The sequence below is a fragment of the Panicum virgatum genome, chromosome 3N, assembly GCF_016808335.1.
Source record: "Panicum virgatum strain AP13 chromosome 3N, P.virgatum_v5, whole genome shotgun sequence".
Taxonomy (NCBI): Eukaryota; Viridiplantae; Streptophyta; class Magnoliopsida; order Poales; family Poaceae; genus Panicum; species Panicum virgatum.
Genome location: NC_053147.1, coordinates 61,428,393 through 61,440,658, shown reverse-complemented (window position 1 = coordinate 61,440,658; position 12,266 = coordinate 61,428,393). Strand labels below are relative to the sequence as shown.

The window sequence follows — 12,266 nt, the reverse complement described above, 5'->3', positions numbered from 1 at the left end:
GAGGCTCTTGACTCTATTAAATTCATTCACATCAAGAGCACTAAAGAGCACATTAACCCCTTGATCATTTAGTGTCTCATTTTCCTCATCTAGGGGTGTCAAACTCTTTGGGTCCAAAATGACATATCCATCACTTACTACTCTCCATAGCTTTCTACTCATGGCTTTGAGATGAGCCGACATCCTAGTCTTCCAATAATCATAATTATTCCCATCAAAGAACGGTGGCTTTCCAACATGAATCCCAAGATCACTAGTCATTGTTCTACTCCAAGATGGTTAAATCCGCAATTAATGGAGTACTTAGCTCTGGTACCACTTGTAGGATCAAGAACACCGACTAGAGGGGGGTGAATAGGCGGTTTAAAAACTAAAGCCAACAACACTAGAGAAATTTAATTAGTAACAAATGAAAGCCCTATGTCATGCTATTACTATCTCTAGATGGGTTTGCAACCTAGGGTGACAAGAGACAAATCAAGCTCTAGTAAAGTAAATTGCTCAAAGTAAAAACAAGTATTAAAGTGAGCAAGAGAAGTAACCAAGCTTGACACAAGAGATTATCCCGTGGTGTCGATGACTTGCCGGTCACCCCTAATCCACGTTGAGGTGGATTCCAAGAATCAACCGCTCCTCTATCAAGAACCTCTTGATCTTGAGCCGGCTAGAATCAAGGAACCGCTCCACACCTCGATTCCACTAGAGTTGCTCTTCACCACTCCGGTGAGGTGAGCACAAAACCTCTCACAACCGAAATCGGGGCTCCTCAACAATCTCCTTGGAGGAGCTCCACGAAATTCACTTCTCCAAGCCGTCTAGGGAGCGGCAACTCCCAAGAGTAACAAGTTGATGACGCTTGCTTGAAGTTTCCCTAATGCCACAAAGCTCAAACTCTTGATGCAATGCACTAGGAAGCTCTCACACTCTCAAGAATGCAATCTCTAAGCAAGTGTGTGTGAGAGAGGGATGCCTTAGCTCTAAGATGTCAAGTATGCTGTCCAAATGGCCAAGAGACCCTCCCAATGGCCGGGCATTGGGTATATATAGACACCCCTCAAAAAACTAGCCGTTACACTCTTTTCTGCGAAGTCGCGGACCGTCCGCGTTTCAAAAACCGGACTGTCCGCCGTTATAAACCAGTGAGTCAGAGTGCAATAAACGCATGTCAGAACTAGCCGTTAAGCCCTGGCGGACCGTCCGCACCCCAGTGGCGGACCGTCCGCAGTTAAGAGTTCCAACCCACCAGAGACTAACATCGTCTCTGGAACAATTTTGAGATTAGCCTGCGGACCGTCCGCACCTCAGGAGCGGACCGTCCGCAGTTTAACTTTTGAGCCCAAACCAGAGAAACATCCTCTCTGGTACAATCCTGAGATTAGCCGGTGGACCGTCCGTGCCCCATGGGCGGACTGTCCGCCGTTCAACTTTGAAGCTCACACCAGACAGACACCCTTTCTGGTACACATTTGAAAAACAGTGGCGGACCGTCCGCCCACCTGGGCCGGACCGTCCGCGAGCCCACCAGAGACTCTGCAAGCTCTCTGGAACGGTCGCGGACTGTCCGCCCCTATGGTGCGGACTGTCCGCCGTTACTCAGTCAGCTCACAAACTTAGTCTTTTTCAAATCTTTTCAAAACGCCGTTAGTCCTCATGCATGCAACTAGACATTTTGTGCAAAATGGTACTAAAGACCCGTCAAGCAAGAGTACACAACCCCTCTTGATAGTACGGCTATCTATCCAACAAATCCGGTCACTTTTCATCCTCTAAACACCTTGTGACCGGTAAAATGCAAAAGCCCTATTTTATACCTTTGCCTTGAGCCCGAGCTTTGCTCATCATCTTCAAAACTCCATACATTCACAACCAAATCTCTTTCATCCGTGGATCAACCTATACTCATTATCTCAACTAAAATCGTTAATCCACAAACCGTTGTCATTAATTACCAAAACTCGAATTAGGGGCCTAGATGCTTTCACTTTTGACCTTGTTCACTCTGATGTCTGGGGTCCTGCTCCTTTTGTTTCCAAGGGTGGTCATAAATATTATGTCATTTTTATTGATGATCATTCTCGTTATACATGGATTTATTTTATGAAACATCGTTCCCAATTGTGTTCCATATATCAGTCGTTTGCCCGTATGGTTCACACCCAGTTCTCTACACCTATCAGAGTTTTTCGTTCTGACTCTGGTGGAGAGTATTTGTCTAATATTTTCCGCCAGTTTTTGACATCTGAGGGTACTCTTGCTCAGCTTTCTTGTCCTGGAGCCCATGCCCAGAATGGTGTTGCAGAACGCAAACATCGCCATCTCATAGAGACAGCTCGCACACTTTTGATCTCCTCTTTTGTTCCTTCGCATTTTTGGGGTGAAGCTGTTTCTACGGCTGTCTATCTCATAAATAGACAACCATCCTCCATATTGTCTGGTCAATCTCCTGATGAAGTACTTTTTGGTACTCCGCCTCGATATGATCATCTTCGTGTTTTTGGATGCACGTGCTATATTTTGCTTGCGCCACGTGAGCGGACAAAGTTGACTGCACAATCTGTTGAATGTGTTTTTCTAGGGTACAGTCATGAGCATAAGGGTTGTCAGTGTTATGATCCTTCCTCTCGAAGCATACGCATTTCTCGTGATGTGACCTTTGTTGAGGACCGTCCTTTCTTTTATAACTCTTCAACTCGGTCTTCTAATTCACCCACAGAGTCCACCTCCTTTATGTGTCTTCCTCATACTTCCTCCGCTGATGATATTGTCGCACCATCCCCACCCACTCCACCTCCTTCTCATCCTTTTTCCAAACCACATGTCACACAAGTTTATGTTCGTCGCCATACCACTACCTCCACAGAGTCTCCATCCAGCTCTCCTACCTTGGCCAGTCCTGATGCGCCCGCTGTTGATGTTTTCACTAACATTGATGAGTCACAGGTTGGCCTGCGATATAATCTACGAGATCGTGCTACTATCAAGCCTCCTGATAAATATGGGTTTTCGCGTTTGAATGCTGTTATTGATGAGCCAACAAGTTATAAAGAAGCTTCTTGTATTCCTGAATGACAGTTTGCTATGTCTGAGGAACTGGCTGCTCTTGATCACACAGGCACTTGGGATCTTGTTCCACTACCATCACATGTTGTACCCATTACATCCAAGTGGGTGTTCAAAATTAAGACCAAGTCTGATGGGTCTATTGAAAGATATAAAGCTCGTCTTGTGGCTCGAGGATTTCAGCAGACTCAAGGACGATATTATGATGAGACATTTGCTCCTGTTGCTCACATGACCACAGTTCGCACTTTGGTTGCAGTAGCTGCCTCTTCCTCATGGACTATCTCTCAAATAGATGTAAAAAATGCTTTTCTTCATGGTGACTTGCGTGAAGAAGTTTATATGCATCCACCTCCTGGAGTTGATGCTCCTCCAGGATATGTCTGTCGTCTTCGTCGTGCTCTCTATGGTCTCAAGCAGGCTCCTCGTGCTTGGTTTGAGCGCTTTGTCTCTGTGATCAAAGCTGCTGGTTTTTCACCAAGTGATCATGACCCTGCTTTATTTATTCATCTCTCACCACGTGGCCGTACTTTGCTTCTTCTCTATGTGGATGATATGTTAATCACAGGTGATGATGTTGAACACATTTCCCATGTGAAGAAACATCTTAGCAAGCAATTTCAGATGTCTGATTTGGGCCCTCTTAGCTATTTTCTGGGTATTGAGGTGCTGCGTACTGCAAAGGGATACTATCTTTCTCAGTGTAAATATATCCAAGACCTTATTGCTCGTTCTGGCATTAGTGATAATCGAACGGCTACAACACCCATGGAACTTCATCTCCAACTTCTACCAACTGATGGCTCCCCTCTTGAGGATCCCTCTCGCTATCGACACATTGTGGGCAGCCTTGTTTACCTCACTGTTACCAGGCCCGACGTTGCTCATGCAGTCCACATCCTGAGTCAATTTGTGAGCGCTCCTACTTCAGTCCATTATGGCCATTTGTTACGTGTGCTGCGATACTTAAGGGGGACATCATCCCGCTGCTTATTCTATGCATCTGATAGTCCGCTCCAGCTCCATGCTTACTCGGACGCCACTTGGGCAAGTAATCCAGCTGATCGTCGATCGGTCACTGGTTACTGTATTCTTCTTGGCTCTTCCCCACTTGCATGGAAATCCAAGAAGCAGGCAGCTGTATCTCGTTCTAGTACCGAGGCGGAGCATCGAGCACTTGCCACCACCACTTCAGAGATTGTGTGGCTTCGGTGGTTGTTGGCTGATTTTGGTATCTCTTGTGATGCTCCTACACCTCTTTTATGTGATAATACTGGAGCTATACGGATTGCCAATGATCCTGTGAAGCATGAACTTACAAAACATATTGGTGTTGATGCCTTCTTTACTCGGTCACATTGTCAGCAAAATACAATTGCTCTTCAGTACGTGCCTTCAGAATTGCAAGTGGCATATTTCTTTACTAAAGCACAAACTCAAGAGCAACGCCGGCTTCACTTGCTCAAACTCAATGCTTTAGATCCTCCACTTCCACCTTGAGTTTGAAGGGGGGTGTTAAGGCCCATATAGTGTTAAGGCCCATGTACATATGGCCACTGCTGGATATATACGCTTCCTCTGTTCCACATTCGGCATTCTCCCCAAAAGGTAACATCAACCACATTCGGCATTCTCCCCAAAAGGTAACATCAACCACCAGTCCGCCAAAGAGACCGTCCTTCGGTTGGGGACCAAAGCGACCAGATTCAGTGGCACTAAGACAGCGAACCAGAATTGTCTTATATGACCGAATTGAACGTTTATGACAGCAATTTAGGTGCCGTATTGCCTTTTTCTCTCTGAGAAGTTCTGTTCTGACGTATATCTTAAAAGAAGCGCCATGTTTCATTTCAAAGTCACCTGTTGTTTTGTTGCGGTACCTTTACTTTACACGAACTCTCTAGTTCAATTTGTTGTTTTCCATTTTCACTTGAAACTGATTTACAGCATCATGACATTACATATAACCTTAATATCTTATCCAAGACAAGTTTATCAACAAATATGAGACCAGCTATACAAAAACAGGCCCGGTCCTGAGATTTTAGTGGCCCAGGGCGAAACTCAATTTGAGGCCCTTAATACAAATATATTCATGTCAAACACTTTTTAATACTAAGTATTAGATGCATATTTTTTAGACAACATAATGGTGCTAAATCTGTAAAAGAAATTAGTAATCAGAAACTAGCACAAAATCGAAGGGTACTAGATGAACGCAAGAAGAAATTTTTGCTGACTGTCTTTAAAAACTCGCACCTCAATGTATAGATTCTATTCCTGACCAATGTATAATGAATTGAGATTATCAATGGCCAGCTGCAACGAACATGTAATATATATAATGATATGTGGTCATCAATGATATCATAGCGAAAGGGCCTGTAGCCTAATAATTGCAAGAGACTCAGTAGTACTTGAAGTTCTGGGTTCAACTCCCAATGAGAGCGAATATTCAGTGGTAGGCGACGTCTCAGTCTTTAAAGATGCTCATAGGGGTAGAGTTTGCGTGTGTATTCATAGGGGTGTGAGTATGCGTGCATTGTTCTAAAAAAATGATATCATAGATCATGATAATTGTTATGTGCAGCTAGGATATACCTAGCTAGCTACCTATTCGGTCGTACCTGATCGTCGATGGCTTGATCTTGGTAACTGCGGATTAGACACGTGAACATGCTTGCATGCGTTGGGTAACATGGCCATGTATTGCTCATGATATGTACTCTACATAGTATACATGTACATGGGGAGGGGCCCCTTGGATTCCGAGGCCCGGGGCGGGTGCACTGCTCGACCCCCCTCAGGGCCGGGCCTGTACAAAAATTCCGTGCTCTACCCTCAGGCAAAGCATTGCAATGTTCTGCAAGCGCTTGGTTCTGTCTGCACCGTACTACGCCGTCTCGATGACCCTGAAGGAGTCCATGACTCTTCTAAGGTCCTCCTCTTCCTGCATGAAAACCTGCTCTGGCGTCTGCAACCGGAGCTCGTAGAGCCGCTTGTTCTCGACACCGAGGACCGACAGGTATCGCCGGTCCCACTCCAAGCTCTGCACCCTGTCCTGCGGCATCACTGCCAGCTCGTTGTTGCTCGCATAGGATTTTATGTTCACCTACATGAAAAAACCACAAGCAAACACAACTGAGTTCTCATTCTGAATTATGCTGAGCTCAACCACTCATCTGAATTATATATAAAAAAATTGCAGCATTTTCTGTCTCGTTCACCTCAACTTCGTAGTACAGCCTGCCATCGTCGGCAACCTTGGATGACGCCGACAGGATGTTCGATTCGCGCCGAACGCCTAGCCTGGTCGACATGAACTCCGTCAGGTACTGCTTCAGAACCTTCTCCGCAGCCTTCTCCGGAGGGCCGAGATCCTTGACACTGGTGTATTTTGATGACGAAGGGGATGATATCTCAACAGACATGTTCTCGTCCAGGACGAAGGGGTCCCTGAAGAATATGTCTGCGCCAGCACCTCGCACCTGGATCCAGCTTTTGGGGTACAGGAAGGTGTACCCATCAAATGTGTCGATGTACTCCCTGAATGCGCCGCCGGTAGTCTCAGCTAGGGTGATCTGCTTGGGTCCTAAAAGTAGGACTGTTGAGGTGGATAACATTGTCGACAGCACATTCCTCCTGGGAACTGCAGAAATCTTAGTTGCTTGCGGTTTACAAAGATGTAATGTTTGCAGTCTTGTAGATAAGTAATAATCAAGCAACAATAAGTTTCATAGATAATTTGTGCGTCTGCCATCATTCTGTTTGTTACCTCTTCCCTTTCATAACATAGTGCAAATAAAAACTAGGGCACGAAGAGCTTCAGATTGTAGTCTTGGTAGTAATTAAGGTTCTTTTTCCCACTAGCAGTCTTAGATAAAATGTTTACTTGGAATAGGTAACCATGTTAAAACTGCTGCATGACTGCAAAATTTTATTTGGAATAGTGATACTATCAGTTTTCAGTCACCAACTCTCCATGTTTTCTAATTGCGTGATTTTTACATCATGACTCCTTTCAAAGTGACCAGTGTTAAAACAGATAAATCTTTACTTGGAATAGGAGTGCAGTATGAAGCTCAGTATGCAACAATTCACAACAAGTTCCAAACATACCTAACCCAAAAGAAATTAGTATATAATAAATTCTATTGTGTGAATATTTCAATATCTCTATACAGAATATTCAACACCAGTTTATACAGGACCAAATAGAAATTGTGAGCACAGCCAGTAATTTTGGAGCCTTGCGCTCATGTGCAGTGTACTTCAAACTTGTAGGCTAGCTCATCCTTTGACAAACGCAACAATGTAGCGATGGTTGGAGGAATTACCATCAACTTAATTTAATATCTCATTTTCACTAATAACATGGATTGTAAATAGCACAAGATGCTAAAACTATCATTATCAATCCACAGGAAACACCATGCCATCCATTGCAGTAATTTCCAATCAGATGAAGGGTGAGTTATGGTCATTGCCAACTGGAACACATCCATGTGGAAATTTTGTGAATTATGGGAATTCCCGACTGGAACAGACCCATGTGGAGATTTCGTTAGGAAAAATGGCCAACAAATTGGTATGCAACAAACCGACAACAGTGTCTACAACTCTACAATCCACCAACAAGTGCAGCACTCCAAGGTTGCTGGAAAATAAGGCACAGCACAGAACCGTTGCACCATACGAGGTAGTAACATGGTAGAAGTTTATAGACTAACACCTAGTTATCGAGAACGACAGGGCACTGGAAATAACAAGAGAAGGCCAAAAAAGTGACTAACAGGTAAGAACTCAAGCAAACCTGTCTTGAAATGCGCATGATGTAAAATATCACAACTCGGAAATGTTCCATCACTTGATCGATGCATGTGGAAATGCAATGGGAATCCCATGCTTTAGGAAGAATTATTCCTGACTAGAAATCCACAATTTGGAATTTGAGAGCACCTTAACTCATTGAGCTAAGCTTTAGGCTACACTTACGGAACTCGGTCTAGGCACATTCCTACTGGGAACTGCAGAAATCGTAGCTGCTTGCAGTTTGTGAAGATGTAATAATTTGTAAATAAGTAATAATCAACCAAGGATAAGATTTGTCAATATGAGTTTCTTCCATTCAGTTTGTTAACTCTTTAATTTTGTGTAATAGTGCAGATGCAAACTAGGAAAAGAAGAGCTCCAGACCGCAACTACCTTAGTAGGGAAAAAGAGGTCCTCTTTCACACTAGCAGTCCTAGTCCCTAGATAAAATTATTTACTTGGAAAATTTAGTATGTAGTAATCAAGAAGTTAAATATTATGCTACAGCTAGTCACCCACTGGAGCATTTTCATGTAGCATGAATCAGGAACTACGATATTACATAACTGCATTTTTTTTTCTTTGACAAGCTTTGACAAAATGACAAATTGTGAACTACCAGTCTGTTGCAATCACCACGTTTTTTTTTCTCGAACGCGCAGGAGAACTGCACGTCGTTCTATTAATAGATAGAAAAGGCGGTCCAAATTACAATGCCGAAACCACGGCCTAGGTTAGTTTTTTGTTACATGCGCGCCTAATAAGAGCTAAACAACCACATCCAAAACACTGCAGCATTCCAACTATGGCAGCAGCTCCCCCAACGCTTTTGCCCCCGCCAGCTTCCACAAGTTTGCCTGCTCATGTATCTCCTGCAGCACGGGACGGGCGGCCGGCTGGCAGCCATCAAACATGCACCGGTTGCGCATCTTCCAGATGGACCAAGCTGTGAGGATTAACAGAGAGTTCATGCCTTTCCTAGCAGCCTTCGGCGCCCTTCGTGCTGCCTATCTCCACCAATCTTTGAAGGTGTCGAACTCCAAAGTGGGGGCCAGGTGCTGTAGGCCTACCCTCCCAAGGACGGTCGTCCAAACTTGTCTTGCGAAAACGCAAGATGTGAGAATGTGTTGGACTGTCTCCTCCTCTTGATCGCAAAGGAGGCACTTGTCTGGGTGTTGGAGACCCCGACCGGCTAGCCGATCCGCTGTCCAACACCTATTGAGCATGGCCAACCAGAGAAATATCTTGCACTGAAAGGGCACCCAAGACTTCCATAGGCGCTTGTACGGCTCGAAACCAGAAGAGCCCACAAAGAACCTAGCATAAGTTGATCGAGCGGAGTAAGTACCCGAGCTCTCCAGTGTCCAAAGATGTTGGTCCGGCTGGTTCTCAAGCAACTGAACATTCTCCAAGGTATCCCAAAGCTCCAGGTAGTCCAAGATTGCCGGCACCGACAACCCACCTGCAATGTCGCCCACCCATCGCAAATCCTGCATGGCCTCATTAACAGTCCTCCGAGATCGCGCTCGCTTGTTCACAAAAGGAACCAGAGCCGGAGCAAGCTCTTCGATGGACTTGTCGTGCAGCCAACGATCCTTCTAGAAGAGGGTCATTCTTCCATCTCCCACCAAGAAGGAAACCGAAATGGCGAACATGGCTGTGACGTTGGGGTGCACCTTGATGTTGAATGCCACCCAAGGTCGCCTAGGGTCCGTCTTACTAAGCCATAGCCAACGCATTCGGAGTGCCCACCCTAGGGTCTCCAGGTTATGGATACCTAGCCCTCCAAGCTCCTCCGGGCGGCACGCCCGCTCCCACACCACAGGACAGTGTCCGCCATTCACCTGTCGACGTCCCTTCCATAGGAAGGCTCGACGTAGCTTATCAATGGCGCAGAGAAGCCACTTAGGCGCATCTAGATCAATCCGCAGATAGACCGGGACTGCTGTCAGCACGGCCTTCACCAGGATCGCACGCCCTGCCGTGGACATCAGCGCCGCCTTCCAGCCCGGGAGCATGTCGGCGACCTTATCCACCATGGGCTGGAGATCCGCCTTGGTAAGCTTCCGAATAGAGAGTGGCAGGCCCAGGTACTTGCAAGGGAAGTCTATCACCTCGCAGGGCATGGCGCTCGAGATGACCTCGAGCTGCTCGGTGTCGCAGCGGATTGGTACAATGGAGCTCTTCTGCATGTTTGTGCGAAGCCCGCTCGCCTCCCCGGAGAGTTGCATGATCTCCTTGGTGGTGGACAGATCTTCGGGAGAGGGGCGGATGAAGAGAGCCACATCATCCGCGTACAGCGAGACGCGGTGCTTCACTCGATCGGTAGCTAAAGGCTGGAGAAGCGCCTCCTCATCAGCCTTCCCAATCAGGGCGTTCAGCACATCCATGATGAGGATGAAGAGCATGGGCGACAACGGGTCCCCCTGGCGAAGTCCCCGCCGATGAGCGATCCACTGCCCCGGTTGTCCATTGAGCAGTACTCGGGTGGAAGCTGAGCGAATCACCACGTTTTCTAATTCATAACCTTTTACATCATGACTGCTTTCAAAGTTACCAATGTTATAGCTTTCCCATCAATCCTTATCAGTTATCTTGTCTGGACTGTAGAGTGTAATCTGAGTCTTAGCATGCAACAATTCAAAACAAGTTCCAAACAGATCTAACCTAACTAACACCGTTAGCTAACTACATTGAACTGTTTGAATATGTCAACAGGATTATACAGAATATTCAACACTAGGATAAATAGGACAACACCTAAATTGTGACAGCACAACTAGCAACTCTTGGAGCCTAGCTGTCGTGCTGTGTACGTCAAACTTGTAGGCTCCTTGACAAACACAAAAATGTCATGATGATAGACTCCATTTTGACTAATTGCATGACCCGTAAGTAACAAAACATCTAAAACTATCCTTATCAATCCACAACAAACAGCCTGTCAGTTATTGTCAAGTGCAGTAATTTCCAATCAAAAGAAGGGCGAGTCCTTAGGGTCATTCCCAACTGAAGCACATCCATGTGGAAATTACGTTAGGAAAAAGTGGCCAACAAATTGGAATCGAAGCAACGAACTGACAGCAAGGTGCATGCGTGTGCGCTGAATGACCAAATGCAGGTGACAAGGAGTCAGGTCAGATGGAATCACTATCAGCAAGCAAGACTGGAGGTAGCTAGCTACACTGTCAATTGCACCACAGGAAGCAGCGACGTGATAGAATGTTCTTAGCCGTGACCTCCAGTTACTGGGGCACATGCAGAGCACTTGAATTCTGGAAGTAACAAGAGGAGGACAAGGGAGTGACTTGGAAGCACGGACCCGATCAAACCCGCGTGCCTTGAAATGTGCAAACAAAACGAAGAAACGTTCCATCAATAAATATTTGTGGAAATCTGACGTAGATCGCACGGTTGAAGAAGACCATCCAGACTACAAGCATAAGTCCGAGCCAGTCAAGTGAGAGGTTGCTGTTTGGAATTTGGGAGCGCCTCCTATTTTTCTGTTAATCTTCCGCTCGCGCACGCGCACGCGCAGACACAGCTAAGGAACTGAGCTGAGCTAGACTTGCCGACCTCAGCGGTATAAGAAGAGCTAGAATTACGGCGTAGTTACAGTCAATGACAGAAACTTGCAACCGACAGGCGACAGGAAATGCAAGAGCAAAAACAGAACGAATCGAACAAGTCCCCAATTGGAGAATCGGTAAAGCACGCTCAAATCCTAACTGGACCAAGTGCTCCCTATCGTCTACCTAGAAGAACAGATCTCCCCAACGCTCACTATCGCCATTGATCCATCCCAGCAGAGACGAAACACTGACGCAGACCAGCACAAACAAATCGAGGCTAGAAGGAAGAGCGCGTACTAGCAGGGACGACGCGGCCGCGGTACTTGCCGGGGGCCTCGGCGCGTGGGGAAACCGCGGCGGCACGCGTGCCGGGCGGGATCCTCCGCCCGCTGGAGAAGGCAGTCGCGGCTGCTCCGGCGGCAGCGGCGGCGGCGGCCATGGGAGGTGAGCAGGGAGCTGTGAGCTCGGCTCGGCTCCGCTCCGCTCTGCTCAAGCGGATAGAGATAGCCTTGTTGCTGACGTGGACGAAGGGGATGCCACGAAGGCCACGGGAGAGCTGTCCACGTCCGAGTCGAGGCCCACGTCACGGCCCGATCTTTGTCCGGTCCACGAAACAGAGTGGACGAGAGGCCCGTGCGAGCCCGAAAGATACGGGCCCGCTCCGTCTTAAAATAAATACATTTCTAAAATTTAAAATTTATTCTAAAATGAATCCATATCTATAAGTGCAATGATTATATCTTTACTAGGGTATATATGCAATTTGTTCAACCTGCAAAGGGAGCGGTTCGGAGTGCCTCTGCACCAGGGTTTGAAATTTCG

The 12,266-nt window shown here is 46.4% G+C and overlaps 1 protein-coding gene across 1 annotated transcript; it reads right to left on the bottom strand.

Annotated features, from left to right (window-relative positions):
* Positions 1-4,957: 4,957 nt before the first annotated feature.
* Positions 4,958-11,965, bottom strand: LOC120666499 (psbP domain-containing protein 1, chloroplastic-like). The gene is made up of 4 exons (XM_039946353.1): positions 11,742-11,965; positions 6,288-6,709; positions 5,876-6,172; positions 4,958-5,074 (listed from the first exon to the last, which is right to left on the bottom strand). Exons 1-3 carry the CDS (start codon positions 11,881-11,883, stop codon positions 5,954-5,956), a joined length of 783 nt encoding a protein of 260 aa, XP_039802287.1. The 5' UTR covers positions 11,884-11,965; the 3' UTR covers positions 4,958-5,074; positions 5,876-5,953.
* Between the last annotated feature and the right edge of the window lie 301 nt (positions 11,966-12,266).